The 15416-nt window shown below is 32.9% G+C and overlaps 1 protein-coding gene across 1 annotated transcript; it reads left to right on the top strand.

Moving 5' to 3' along the window:
• The first annotated feature begins 8025 nt into the window (after nt 1-8025).
• On the top strand, nt 8026-15171 carry LOC118065258 (uncharacterized). Its single transcript, XM_035080429.1, is given in 20 exon segments — nt 8026-8213; nt 8318-8542; nt 8681-9188; nt 9335-9748; nt 9824-10087; nt 10147-10266; nt 10500-10604; nt 10675-10800; nt 10880-11017; nt 11109-11195; nt 11269-11430; nt 12500-12511; nt 12905-13024; nt 13102-13203; nt 13280-13492; nt 13557-13933; nt 13935-14102; nt 14197-14358; nt 14421-14492; nt 15050-15171. Coding segments are annotated over 20 exon segments (3642 nt in total). The 3' UTR covers nt 15129-15171.
• Nucleotides 15172-15416: the final 245 nt, after the last annotated feature.

Below are 15416 nucleotides of genomic sequence, written 5' to 3'. Positions count from 1 at the left end.
TGTTGAGAACGGGAGAGCAAAAATTCTTTGGAATCATCCGCTCTCTACGCCTCAACGCAGTGAACACAATAAGCCGGATATTACTCTCTTCGACTATACCACCAAGCACGTATATAACATTAAGTTCTCAGCCCCGGCTGAAATATGTATGTATGTATCAAACGAATGTACGGGCAAAAGAAGAGAGTAAACAGAAACGCTACAGAGAGCTCATGAAAAATGTCTATCACGAATACACAGCGCATGTGATAGTCCTGGAGATCGCTGCCCTCGGAGGGATGAGGGACCGCTTTCTGACAGACCTTCGAACAATAACAGTCTGCCGTAGTTAGGCTGAGATTCTCGTCGCTCGTATGCAGAAAGTGGTTGTCCGCGGGTCTCTCCGAGTCCTGAGACGTCTGTAACAAATGACTCAACCGCTGCACAAACCTGAGGGAGTTGGGTGTCTGCAGGATAATCCCGTCTGGTTAGGCTCCAGGTGGGTCGGAGCCCTGGGATCCCTGGCCAGACACCTTTGACGAATCGCAAATGATAATAATTTAGAAATTTATAATTTAGGAAATAGTTCTAATAATTTGGTTCAATCGGTCTCAACTTCATCGGTTGATAATAGTTCGTTAGCTTTCGTGAAACTGGGTAAATTTAATGGTTCTCAGACGTAGGAATCTTATTCCCGTCAATTTACGACTATTGCTCGTCTGCATAAGTGGACAAATAAGGTAAACGCATCGATTTTAGTGTCTTGTTTGAAGGACAAAGCTTAAGTTATTCTGGAAAATTTGAGTTTAGAAGATTTAGGAAATTTTGAAAAAGTAAAGAAAATTTTGGAAGATCGTTTTGGTGAAGCTCAATTGTTTAGAGCTTATTTTAGTTGTTTTCAGGCAAATTGGCGTATCTTTCGATCTCCTCCGAAGAGAGAGATAGAATTGCTGGTTTACAATTCAATTTTGGATTAAAAAACTTAAAGTTGCAATTTTCTCTCCGTTCTGAAAGAATTGAGTATCTTCAATTAGCAACTCAGAGAGCTTTAGAGCTTGAGTCGATTGAAGATTTGACCTTTGGAAGTCAGAATAAGAATAATTTTAATAATAATAATTACAAAAAACATAGAATTTATAATGATGATAATAATTATTCTGATTCTGTTGAAGGAAATTTAAAGTCTCTTAATGATCAAAATTCTTTTCATGGATTGAGATGTTGGGTTTGTGGAATAGAAGGTCATTCTAAGAAAAATTGTAAGATTTTTCAGGCTGTTAAATCAAGTTTAACAGAAAATAATTGGATTGAGTTTAAAATTCTTTTAGATTAAATTCATAGATTTGATTCAATTTTTCTTTAAAGTGAAGGAAATTGCCTGAACTTTTAGTTATATTTGGAAGGTCCTTATGTATCTAAAATGGACTTAAAGATGTATTTTGAATTCATAAAATTCCGAATGGTCGTTTAAAAATTTTTCATGTGAATAGACTCACTTCGTATGATGATAATGTATCATTGTTGACTTTTTCTGGATCCCTTTTTATTTTTTTAAAGATAATTAAAGCTTATTATATAACACCAAAGTTTAGCTTTCAGCTTATATTTATTTGCGTAAATTGAATTATTAATAAAAAAAATTCGACAAATATGTTTTTCAGTAAATCCTTTAACATTGGAAAATATTGCACAAGAGTATGAACCTATAGAAGAAGAATCCTCGCATACTTCTCCAAGTTATCCTACTTCCCAATCTATTGAATCTAATACTACACCATTATTCGTTACAGAATCCTATAATATACTATACTGTGAATAAAAAATTGAAAGATTTCAAAAATTATCATCAACATTGATAGTAAAATTATTTTAATATTATAATATTAAATTGTCAAATAATAAAAAAAATTTCTTCATAAAAAATAGTAAGAATGTTTTATTACTTATATAAATCCTTTTTCCTTGATTTCTCTAAATTTAATTTCAACGTTTTTGAAAAGGTTTGAGTATTTAATAGGCAATAAATTTTATATTTTCGTACCGGCCTTATAACGCGAGAGCGGAGAGCATTTTCTCAGCATGTATGGTAGGGGGAGCTTTTCGGGAGAACTTCAACGTAGCGGACTTATAACACGAGTCGACTGTATTTCCTTTGTTAGAAATTTATTGACCAATTTATCTATAGTAATTGCTGCAAATTCCATTAGAGTTTTGTGATTTGTTGAATCAGATTCAAAAGCATAAATAGTAATCCAGTATTTCTATCTTGGTCTAAATAAATAAAGCAAAAAGAGTGAAACTTAATACGATTTGCTATTATTTTACTTATAAGTAGCTTATTACGTAAATATCGACAAAGCCATATTGATTATGTATTGATTATATACTTAATGAACAATACATATTCTGAAAAATTAGTACAATAATTTGTCAACTAATAACTTACCTCCCATTTCACACAGTATTAGACCGTTATCAATTCTATTTAGTCTATTTTTCCCATCTAAAATCATAGTTTCCAGCACAAAATCCATCGTGGAAGATAATTCATAGAGACGAAATAGTGAATAAAATGAAACAACGCATGTGAGATGTTTCTTGAATTTTTTTAAAAGCTATTATTTTTCTTGCATGCAAAACATACCTCTAGGGCTCTCTATTTTATTTTCAGTAAAGTATTCGAATTGCTTTCAATTGGTTACATCAGTCAGTTATGTTTTAATACATGTACTTTTTTTTATGCTTAAAACCATTCGGGTACCTACGGCTTTGCTTCGAGCAATAGTCCGAACGCGCTATAAGAGCCAGACTTATACCCTCCGAGTAATTACCGACTGAGGGGAGATTTTTTTTTTTGTGAAGTTTCATACCTACATTTTTTTTAATGTCTCATGACTAAATTCTGAGGCAGAGTAGTTTTAGATAACAATTAAAAATTGAAAAAAAATGTTTATGGCATTGAATCAATGCCAGTTTATTCAACATTTTTTGAGAATACTCTTTTAAAAAAAAAAAATTAGAAATGCTGATTAGTTTAAGAGCTACAGTCAATTGTTTATTGGATTGTAGTGCTTTTTCTTCGAATAAAAAATAAAATATTCCGCAAAACATAAATTCTAGAAATCTGAAACTTGTCTCATTTTATTCCTTGAAAAATTTTCAAACTATTATTCGCATTATGTCTTGATTTCTGATGCGATGTTGTCGAGATATCTAATTTACAATATGCGAAAAGTTGCTAAATTTTTATAAACTAGAAAACACATTTTGGCATGTTATCACAAATTCATACTGATGTCTGCCGTTACTAAAAAAATTTAATGAATAAAATCGATCCATGTTTAATAGACTTTTAAGTTAGGTTGTTTTTCAAAGCATGTTGAGTGGACGGTATAGATCTGGCTCTTAAAATAAGGACTATGCATTTATGCGTTCGGGAAATGTCCAACTTTCACCTATGGAATAAAAATGGCTGAATGTTTTTCAGAAAACTTCTAACTATTAATCTTTTTAATCAACTATCTTTTTGATGAACCATTGAATAATTATTATCTATGCAGCAAATGAAAACTTGTGACATGACAGATCTTTTTTGTCCTCTTGCTTGAGAGCGGCGAGATCTCCTGGCCCATTGCCAAATGAACAATTACTTACCCTTCCTCTATGGGAGATAAAATTGTGTTACAGGGCACATACGTCACCAGTTGCCGCCACATCATTTGCTACAGGTCACTAGTGGATCTACCTGACCATGGGATACTTCGTGGCTTTGTCAGCTTCAACTTACAGGGCACTCCTGCTGCTAAAGAGGCGGAACCAATGTGCACATCGGAGGGAATACTGGGACCGAAGCGGCCTCGCTGACATGCGGGCAGGGCAGTCTTTGACTAACAGTCAACGCTATCACAAAGTACGAAGTAGCTAGAGAAGTAAGGTCATCTTACTAGTTAGTCACGAAAAGCATCATAAGTGATTCACACTCGCGAAACGCGCGAATAAATGGTAGTCCCAATCTCCAACTGTCCACAAAAAAGGTCCATTATCAGAGGAGGTCATCATCCAGCTGTTCGGGTGTATGAAAGTACAGGAGGTGACCATCATCATCATAACTCTTACTTCGTCGGGTAACGAGAAGTCGAGAGGAGGCCAAGTTGAAGTCCGTAACCACAGAGTACAAAGAGCATTGTCTTACAGAACCTTGGTGAGCAAAGGTCTTTTCTCACGCTTTGGGGCTCTGGCAGTGTGCGTTGCGCCGTTCTTTCCTTATTGTAACTTAATTACTGAAGAAATAACATCTAAGGTCAACTCCTTGTAACAGTCACGGTATTCATTCTGTATCGAATTCTAACTTCACACTTTGTTATACAAACTTCTAGGAAAACTGATCTTAATGAAGAATAGCTTAACTGCTACAGGTAATCCCTCTAAGTCATAATAAAGGGTACTTCAGGAATGAAATAAACTTGTTACTTCTTATTGGAAGAGAATTGCTTTGTGTCTTCGCGATATCAAATCAAAACCCGATTCCTCATTTAATTTGTTGCTATTACTTTAATTAATTCATTTGCTGTTAAAAATAAGTTAAGAATAAGTAGTTTACCTATTGTGTAATCCTTTTTTGTTTCACCCATTCGTGCCTACCTTTGGAGGGAGTAGTTTACCCGAACATCTACTGATTGAGGTAAGTGAGTAGTTCACTACCTCACGCAATTGGAAGAAGCAAGGGGAACCTCTTTTACTTGTCTCTCTCTACCGCTTTTATTCTTGTATGTACAAGAATTCTGCGTTTTTCTGTGTATTAATTATTTAATTTAATATTTACTCTTAGCTTAGATTTCTTATTTTGACGTAATTTGCATATTCTAAACGCCATTTTAGGGCAGTAAAATGTAGTTCGTTTAAAAATTCGACTTAGTATTGATAAATATAATAGCATTTTTAACTGTATCTGTTACATTGATAAAACCGCCATTTTCAAGCGGGCGATTGGAAACACATTTTGTACTTTACTGATAAAACTGTTTTATTCTTTACCGACCACATTTATTTTATAAATTTGAGCAGTAATATTCAAAATGTCTTTCTGTAAATACGTTATAAAGTGTGTGTGTGTGTGTAATTCAGGTGTTTTATAAATACTTTTATATATCTGTTGTAACGAATGAACTTTCTTTAAGGCGAATCCTCAAGAAAATTCCCGCCTTGATTTAAAAATTACCGAATTTTATGGACCAGGATTCTTTGCGGAGTTGTTACAAGGTGAATTCTCTTGAAATAGTTTAAACAATTAAAACAATATTTATTAATTCAAACTTACAACAATTATAGTTAATAATAATCTGTTAAAAAGTGCTATAAACCAATAATAAATAACTAATATAAAGATAAACCAAAGTAATGCTACGTGTATATCATACACGGCGACGTACATCAATTTTACTCTTCTTAACCAACAATTTGGTTTTACAACAATCAAATCTAACAAGTTAACCTAACTAAAACCTTTAATACATGTTTGGCTCAACGGTGGCGATACAAAATGAACAGAACAACAAATTGGATATTTGCAATAATAATTCCCCACCCAAAAATATGGAACCTCTAGACCCAACCCCTAATTGGTCGACCTACTACTCAACCCAGGATATTCGGAGAGCTAACAACTCTCAGACGGAAGGCCGCAAGGGAAATTCGAAGTGAATTCGATTCCCTACAAAAAAGATGTTAATTTTTTTTTTATATCTCTTACCGTTCTCGCTACGTAAGCGATGAAAGGTGAAAATACTCTCCTCATCATCTTCTACAAGAATATGTAAACAAAAAATTTTTATTCTTATTCTATAATTAATACACGATAAATTCACACGGCTACTACACTAACAATATTATCTTTACCTTTGCAGTATTGAGTGTCGAAGTCGAATTTCTGAATAAACTATGTCCAACGACTAAGTCTGGCTGTTAGAAACTCAGTTGAATGTGAGAAGGTAAGAGCTGTATGATCTGTCAGAACTGAAAATTTATAGCCTATCAGAAAAACTCTAAATTTGTCCGAACCATAGACTATCGCCAACAATTCCTTTTCGGTTGTGGTGTAATTAACCTCAGCTGATTGCAAGCAGCGGCTTCCCATTGCAATTACCTTCGGCCCGTCATCAGAATCTTGATACAATAACGCACTGATACCATGATCTGAAGCATCAGTTTGCACAACCATCCAACAAGTCTCTGAAAGGCTCAACATAGGTGGAATACCTGATAGTAAATTACAAACAAAACCTAGGAATGGTACAGCACGACAAAATAACGCCTTATCCAACCTCAAAGTGAAATTATGATTAGCAAGATGTTCAAATACTTATTCCAAGTGACTGAGGTGTACTCTAAAACTCTCTGATGCAATGAACATGTCTACACAACAGCGAAGGAAACCCGTCATGCTATGCCCCAACACCATACCTAGAGCTCGTATAAAACCACTACCAGCAGTTTTCAATCCGTATGAAATGCGACAGAATTGATATAGATTGCCATCAAACAAGAAAGCAGTATAGGGTCGCGAATCAGGATGCAATGGTACTTGCCAATAACCATGAGTAAGGTCAAGTGTGGTCATATGAGGTTTACCTAGAGATTCTTGCGTAAGTTCTAAAATTGAGGGTGGAATTTCGTTATCACCCTCTATAATTGCTTTAAGATATCGAGCATTAAAACACACACGTACCGAGCCATTTTTTTTAATTACAATTCTTAAGGGATTACAATAAAGACTGATCGACCTTTCAATTATTGCCTCTCTCAACATATATTGTATTTTCCGGCGAACTGCTTCGCGAATCTTAAAAAGAACTCGATATGACTTCTTAATAATTGCACGAGGATTAATTAGTTTGATTTTATAGTGATAAACCATTGTATAACCAGATTTATCCGAGAAAAGTGTACTACACTCAGTGAGTAGATTCAAAATTAGTTTTATCTGCTCCTGGTCAAGTCTCGTTAGCTTACTCGCGACGCTCTGCAAAGATTCCAGGAACGAGGAGTCCTCACCTTCACACCGATCACATTGCTGATTCAAAAAGTTGTTTAGAGCCCAAACTGATTTCAGATTTCTGCGGAGATGCATCACCATACATGGTGTGTTTTTAATGCAAATAAATTGCCTGAGATATTTTCATTTTTTAATTAATGTTTTCGAGCTAAGAATAATGATAGCTGATGAGCTTCGTCGTAGGATGTGGTCAGGAGAGGTGCCCACACACAAAAGACACTTCTATTTTGAGCTTTTTTATCAGTTTTATTATAAAAATAAATTATTTATCACGTTAACAATGACTTATTAACAAGGTTAGAGCTTAACTGAATTTTGTTGAGCCTGAATAGAGTTTATCAAGAGCTTGGAACAATTCTTTTATAAGAACATCGAAAGAGCGATAACAGGACACGTGTACTTGAGCGTCGCGTGAGCGTTAATGGCTGCAAACACGTCGTAGCCGGCGTCGGTAGACCTAGCACAATAGTAAGACACCTATCATTGGCTAGGTTGGAGAAGACGAGCTGTAAAGTTGGACCAGAGAAAGAGTCGTCTTCGGGTGTTTCCGGAAAAGTCGACTCCGCCAAAGAAAAATAGTTCCTTAAGACTGCCGCGCATGCGCACATTACTTTTATAGGTAAGTAAGCATTTATTGTTATCGACGTAAGCTACTTAAAAATCAAATTTGGCGGTTTTTCTTCAATTATTTTATATCGAACTGCGCATTGATACATCTATCAATAACTGCTCATTTGGCTCCAAATTAGCTAAAAAATTACATTGCAGATTTATTGTGCATTAATAATTTTATATCGCTTTTATATTGTTGTGCAAAATCGTTGTTTTTATTAAAACTTGAACAGTTTTATTAACATTTGTGTTTGTGTATTTTTAGTGTTGGTGTTTTTATTCGTTCATTTGTGTTTGTTGTTCTGTGTTTTGTTGTTAATCATAATTCATTTATATCGTGTTTGTAGTTCTACTTTATATATTGATAGTATTCTAATCCCAACATGAGCCGGGGACGTGGACAGGTAACACCGAAGAAACCGAGGAAGCTGAAAAGGTGGTCCATTTACACGACGGATAAAAGAGGAAGATCCTTCAATTCCCAATTTCAAGCTGCAATTTGCAATCTATATGAAGCCTTGGAGAAAGAACGTGAAATTGGAGAACTTCTAGTTCCATTAAGCAATGTCAGGTAATCATGTATCATTTTTTTTCTTTTCATAGAAATCGAAGTTAAATCATTCAGTGTTAGCATGCCATTTAGTCATCACTGATAGTATTTTTTTTAAATTACAGACAAAGAGTTGCCACATATCTAAATATTTCTTTAGATAGTGTGACGAAATACGTAGCCATTGGTGAATCTGGTCAACCCTTTTCTACACCAGGGAAAATTCGACCTCATCCAGCACCAATTCGTGATGCACCAGAAGAAGTTAAGAATGATATTTGTAATCTCATTTACCAAATTTACCAGCAACGAAGGAATGTAACAGTGGAGGAATTAGTACGTTTAATTAGGTAAGTTTGCACCCTGTTTTAGCATGATTTTCTCGTTCTTTTTTACATTTTTCATGCTTCGACTACTATATTGCTTATATGCTATTGCTAGACATGTTTATTCTTTCTTTTTCTTTTTCCTTCTGCTTTTTCTAATAGAGATAAGAAGATTGCATATAATGGTGGCAAGGAAACGTTACGAAAGATCTTGCATGATAAAGGATTTTCGTATGAGAAAAGAGATGGCAAGCGTTATGTTATTGAACAACCATACATTGTATTCAAACGATTAAAATTCCTCACAGAGTATAGGGAGAATTTGCAAAGTTGCAACAAACGCGAGGTCGTATTTTTGGATGAAACGTGGACATTCCAGATGGGAACTGGAAAAACCAAAGATTGGCAGTGCGAGGATTTCCGCAGCTGTTCAATAAAGAGTGCTGGAACAGGTTCCCGATATTTAATCTGCCATGCAGGAGGAGAAAATGGCTTCATTGAAGGCGCTTCATTATTTTTAAATACAAAAAAGAAGCCGAAGGATGGTGATGACTATCATGGAGACATGGATGCTGCCATGTTCGAGAAATGGTTCTCTGAGCAACTATTGCCCAACTTGAAGAAACCGTCCTTGATAATTATGGATAACGCATCGTATCACAATAAAATGGTATGTATTATCGTTGCAAACCTCGCTTACTTTTGTTATTTCGTGTACTTATCATTTTATATAAATAGTTTTAATGATTTCTTTATTTTGTTTACATTTTACAATCAACAGGTTTATTAAAATCAGTGTAATCATTATTATTCCAGATTAATCCACAACCTACGACTAATTGGAAGAAGAAGAATTTGATGGCATGGCTAAAAGAACGCAGCATTCCTTATAATGAGCATGATACCAATGCTGTACTACTCCGAAAGTGTCAGGCCCACAAAGAAAAAATCCGGTACAAAATTGATCAACTCGTGGAAAATACTCAGCACAAAATTCTTCGTTTGCCTCCCTATCATTGCTGCTACAATCCCATCGAGTTGGTTTGGGGAATCACTAAAAGATACCTGGATAAACATATTGGTCGTGATAATGATTTCTCCGAGGGTAATTTGTCTACAATCTGGAAAGAGGCCTTGGCTGTTGTTGATGCAGAAATGTGGAGTAAATGCTGTAAAAAAGTGGAAACGGAAATTTTAAAGGATTGCTCTCAACAATTGGATAATCCAAAGGTAAAAAAATTAAATAATGGATCTAAAAATGGATATAAAATGTTAATTTAATACTGACTTTTATTATTTGTTCAGTTTATAGAAGAAGTGAATAGCAGAAATAAGAAAATTAAAGAAGAGGAATCTGTTGACACGGATGATGATGATGAAGATGAATGGGAAGATGTACCGGATGAAGAAACGAAGTCTCAAGATGTTCATGAAATGGATGTAGTACCAGAGCTTCGTGAGATGGAAATAGCTTCACAAGAAACACCCAAACTCGAGAAACAGTCATCAGCTGTATCAAGCATCCTTTCTTGTAAAAAATCTCTTTTTAATGACTTTGACGAAGAAACGGTAAGTTCTATTTTACTATATTTTATGGTTATTATATTTTTTTTCTATTAAATTTTTAGATGGATGAACCATGTTCACCACCTCTTCCAAAGATCTCACAAGAGGAAACTGATACTGCTGCAAATGCCATTGCTGATGAATTGTATTCAATATCAACATCACCTCTTGATGACTATAAGGTAATTTATTCTTTTCTCCCTGATGGATTCATGTCAATTGTTAAATGAGAGTTGCAATTAGGTTCATAGTAAACGTAGCGTTTACTTCAAGTCATTTAAGGGTAACTTTACCTTAAAATAACTATAAATCAACCGTTAGAACATTACTAAGAAGCTGAAGTAGCTCTTTAATTATATTTGTCATGACTCAGTACTGTTATTTCATGTAATCTAATTGTATTTTATTGTTTCAGGACTGTTTGGGGCCAGACGATACACTCATACACACGAAGGTCAAGATGTCGGTGTATGTACGAGATTTGAAGACTCTCTATCCTCCTGAGTGGTTAAATGACCAGGTGAGTATTACCAATTCTTTATCATCGTAAATTATTATTATGCATGCTTTTAATTCACTTTTTTGTACAGATTATCAATGTTTATTTGGAGATGATAGCAGAAAGGGGGGCACCTTCTATCTACGCCTGTAACACTTTCTTCTTCCAGCAGCTGATGCTTAGAGGATATGAAGGAGTTCAATCATGGACGAGAAAGGTATGCTTTTTATACTCATAAACATTTTATCAAACATTTTCATTATTGCTTTTATCACATTCATTTTATTTTTCAATAGGTTCGAATATTCTCCAAGAGATTGATGATGATTCCCATTCATCTAGGTGCTCATTGGTGTTTGACAGTGATTAATTTTGAAAATAAGTCCATCACTTATTATGACAGCCTTTATAGAAGAAATGAAGCATGTCTTTTTGTGAGTATTTAATAAATTCAATCATGGAAACAATAATTGTATATTACCAACAAATGTCTATAGATGTTTATAAATGTAATTTTTTTCTCAGACTATCATGGATTACTTATGCAGAGAGCACGAAGCAGTTGAAGGGCAACCTCTTGATCAAACTACATGGACGATGAACCATGCCAAGGTAAGTTTGCTATGAATTATTGAGGCACACTGTCATCCCATATTATAAATCATCATTACTTCATTTTTTTCAGGGAATTCCAAGGCAATCAAATGGTTACGACTGTGGGGTATTCGTTTGTGCTTATGCTGAGCACATTTCAAGAGATGAACCGTTCAACTTTACGCAAAGTGACATGAGGCAAATTCGGGGTCAAATGTTGGATGAAATCATCACCAACAAGATGTACTTTCCGGTATTGAAGCGTCACAAACAAGAGGATTGAGCTACGAGTTAGATAATACATCTTGAGAAACCGGTAAGAATCATAACAGCATGCTTATCTAATATTATAATACCAAAATTAAAATATTCATCATAAATTTTATTATTTTTCAGGTGAAACGGATATTGCAGTGATGAGGATGGTACAGAAGATGGTGTCAGTATTAAACATGTGATGTATGTGAAATCGAAACCTTAGAAGCTAAGTATATTTTTTAAATGAAATATTCTGTAAGAGTTAATATTAAGTTTACCGAAAATGAATGAAATTGATTTTTGTCATTGGTGTTTTCAGGGAAGATCGTACGAGGTTTTACGGTGCTGAAAGAATATCTGCTTTGAATTATTTTCATTCTCAAGAGATTATTTGCAGAGATTTGCATCTGAAAAATCTTTTGCTGGACAAAGATGGTTATATTGAAATCGCTGATTTTGGGACTATGTCAAGAAGACATAACTTATGGTGAGTTGTTTCCTGTTTTATTTTATTTATTTTTTTGGTTCTTTCTATCTGAAATACTTTGAATAATTATTTCTATAACTTGAAATGATAACTATGTTTTTATAATAGATCTTACACTATGTGTTTATTAGGATCAAAATTGTTTCTTAAACCACATGATTAGCAAGAATAATTCCAATGAAGTATTGAATTTAATTTCGATATTTTGTCTTTGATTTTAAATTGATTGAACATTTAATTTCTTTTTAATGCATTTTATTTTTCTTGAATAGTTTCTACTTTTCATTAGGAGAGATTATTTGTTATCAATTTATTGATTATTTAATTAATTAATTTTTCGAATATTCAGGACGATCAACAAAGATATTCTACAGTAAACCAGAATATTAAGCTTCAGAAGTTCTAGAGGATAACGATTATGGAGGTGCTGTTGATTGGTGGAGTATTGGTGTTGTGATGTATAAAAAGATATACAGTGGTCTTCCATTTCATAATTGAAATGATCATGAGAAATTATTTACTTTAATTTTTCTCGAAGAAATAAAATTCCCAAGAGCAATATCTAATGAAGCTATAGATTTACTTGGAGGTAAATTATTTGAATTGATATTTATCATGAAATCTGTTATTATCATAAATATTTTAATCATTCATTTCTTTAATTCATTCTTTCAATAAGAGCAAAAAATGGAAAAAGATCATTGAGTAACGTAATAGAGTTTCGTACTTTTTGTTTAATGTTTGTAATAAATTTTTCTTTTCTTACTTCATTACATTATAATTTTTTAAAAACAAATTATGTTAGTATTTTTTCTTATACTTTGAACGCACATAAAGCAAATCATAAAGAAACTAATCGATGGGGATTAAATCTGCAGAAAAGAGATAAAACAAAAAATAGTTTAAACAGTCAAAAAATTTCAGTAATTGAAAAAAAAACATTCCATACTCATTTCAATAAATAAAAAAAATTATTTTTCAGAAAAAGAAAGCTAAGGAGTTGAAAAATCTCAATGAAAATGTTTCGAATGGATTGGATCCTTTCGATGATAATGATGATGCCAAATTAAAAGAAGTAGCTCGAAAATTTGAAGCTAAATATGTACGGTGAAACTTTGAATTATATTATTTGTTTTATTTATCTATTTATTAAATTATATTAATATAATGTGTCATTAGGGACCAACTCAAATGACCGGAAAGAAAAAGAAAAAATATGACGAAGTTGATCTTGGAGCAGGATATGATGAGAATGATCCCTTTATAGATAATACAGACGCGGTGAGTACATTAGTAACAAATATTAATTAAACTTATTATAAATATTAACAATTGTTTAATTAATTTACTCGAATAGTATGATGAAGTTGTTCCTGAAGGAGTAAATACTGCTTACGGAGGTTTTTATATTAACAGTGGACCTTTAGAATTTAGTGTCAAAGAAACAAATCAAAGCGAAAGTAGTGATGATGATGAAGAAGATAGTCCAGATTCTAAACGAAGAGAAAGAGATCTTGACACATCAGATGATGATGATACTGAAGAAGTTCTCAACGGACCAATAACCAAGGTAAATAAATAAATATTAAAACAACTTAACATTAATACTTATTATAATATCACCATTTTTACAGAAATTAAAATTAGATGATAACTGTGAAAAGAAATCTGTTTATGATAATGGGGTAAAACGGAAGAAAAAAAATCATGATCATTCACATGGTGATAACTCAATTAGGCAAAAAAATGACAGTATGGAAGTAGACAATAGTTTTATAGAAAATCAAGAAGAGAGAAAGAGGCTGCAATGTGATGCATCTAGATCAAAAGAAAAAAAATTAGCGAAAAAAAATATTACAAATGGCACTGAAGAAAAGAAGGTTGAATCAAAAAAATGTTCCGGTAAAGATAATAATATAGATGATGCTATTGAAAGTGTTGTGAATGATGGTAAACTTGATGATGAATCTAGCCGAGACACAATAGATTCTGGTAAATCACGATGCACAGCTGGGGACATCATCGGAATGTGAAGATGCTGAAAAAATTGATATTCGTTTACCAGATAATCTTCCAGAAGATGTAAAAGAAATTATTACAAAGCTTAAAAAGCATGCTGAAAATAGTAAAGAAGGAAAAATAAAATTTTTTGGTACTTCTGTTAATGATACATTGTTAAGGTAATCACTTGTTTTAATTATTATTTAGTAAATAACCAATGGAATATTTAATAATATATATTTAATAATAAATAAACAATTGATGGATTTTCAGCTTAGAAAAAAAATTACGCGCTACAGAGTCATCAACAATAAGGTCGCAGGTTTACGGCCACTTAGCGCATTTCTTATCTTGTAGTAAAATTACGCTAGTAAGTCGTGCTAGAAAGCTTTGTCTTCAAGATGCTGAAACAAGAGTTAAAGAACCTGTTCAAAGGTATATGTAATAAATCAATTATAATGATATTTATTTTGGACATGAAATATGTATTGTTGCAGGTTAAAAACGATAATAGATCGAATCGTATCGTCGCAAAGGGATGAAGAAAATAAGAAAATAGCCGATGAAAAGTGAGTAATAAAAAAAATTCCGTGATAACTATACTAACCTACTAATCTTAAAAATTGAGTAGAAAATTAAAAATTATAAGTTTCATGAGATAGGCAGCACAGTTGTTGGCAAAATATCAATTTTCGACGTTCTTAATGATAAATCAATGAATAGAATACGTGCCAGAAAGTGTATTTGACATGTCAATTACTGTAAAGCTTATATTAGATTTAAAAAATATTAAATATCTGACTTTTAGTGTTTTGGTCTCATATTTAATTGACATATGAAAAATAGTCATTTTTTTTATTTCTTAGCCCACTTTTATATCGGGAGATATATCGGTACTGTGGGTAAGATGCCCTCAAATAATTTACTTAATTTTATTTATTCCATATACATTTTCAATGATTTACGTAATTTAAATACCTTCATTTGATAAAAATGTTCTTTCAATTTTTGGAATCAAGTTCGCTTATTTACTGACATTGAGATCAATTTTTAATACAATCCAAAGCACTACAACTCCAACGTTTGATCGATTTTCATCTGATTAAATGTAATGTTATTTTTTCAGGCTTATTGAAGAAAGGTATTATAAACGATTAGGTGGAGGTCCAAATGACAGTAAAGACATAATGAAGTTGCGATTATGATGATTATAATTATCTCACTACAATATTATAAATATATTTATATTTTAACAATTAAAAGAATTATCGAGAAAATTTCTCTTAATAATTTGTGGTTTTTATTCAAGTTATCTGATTAACCCTATATTCTTATTATAAATATACATTAATAATAAAAAAGCTATTTGATAAATCAAACATGTGCTTTTTTATATTCACCGCGCGGCGTAGTAATACAAGATCCAGCTAGGCGCATGCGCTTATTATTTTAGTTATGGTGGGGGTACTTCGCCCGAAAAAACCCGAAGACGA

The sequence above is a fragment of the Chelonus insularis genome, unplaced genomic scaffold (assembly GCF_013357705.1).
Source record: "Chelonus insularis isolate UGA/USDA-ARS -01 unplaced genomic scaffold, ASM1335770v1 contig_283_pilon, whole genome shotgun sequence".
NCBI lineage: Eukaryota > Metazoa > Arthropoda > Insecta > Hymenoptera > Braconidae > Chelonus > Chelonus insularis.
This window is presented reverse-complemented; position numbering and strand designations above follow the sequence as displayed.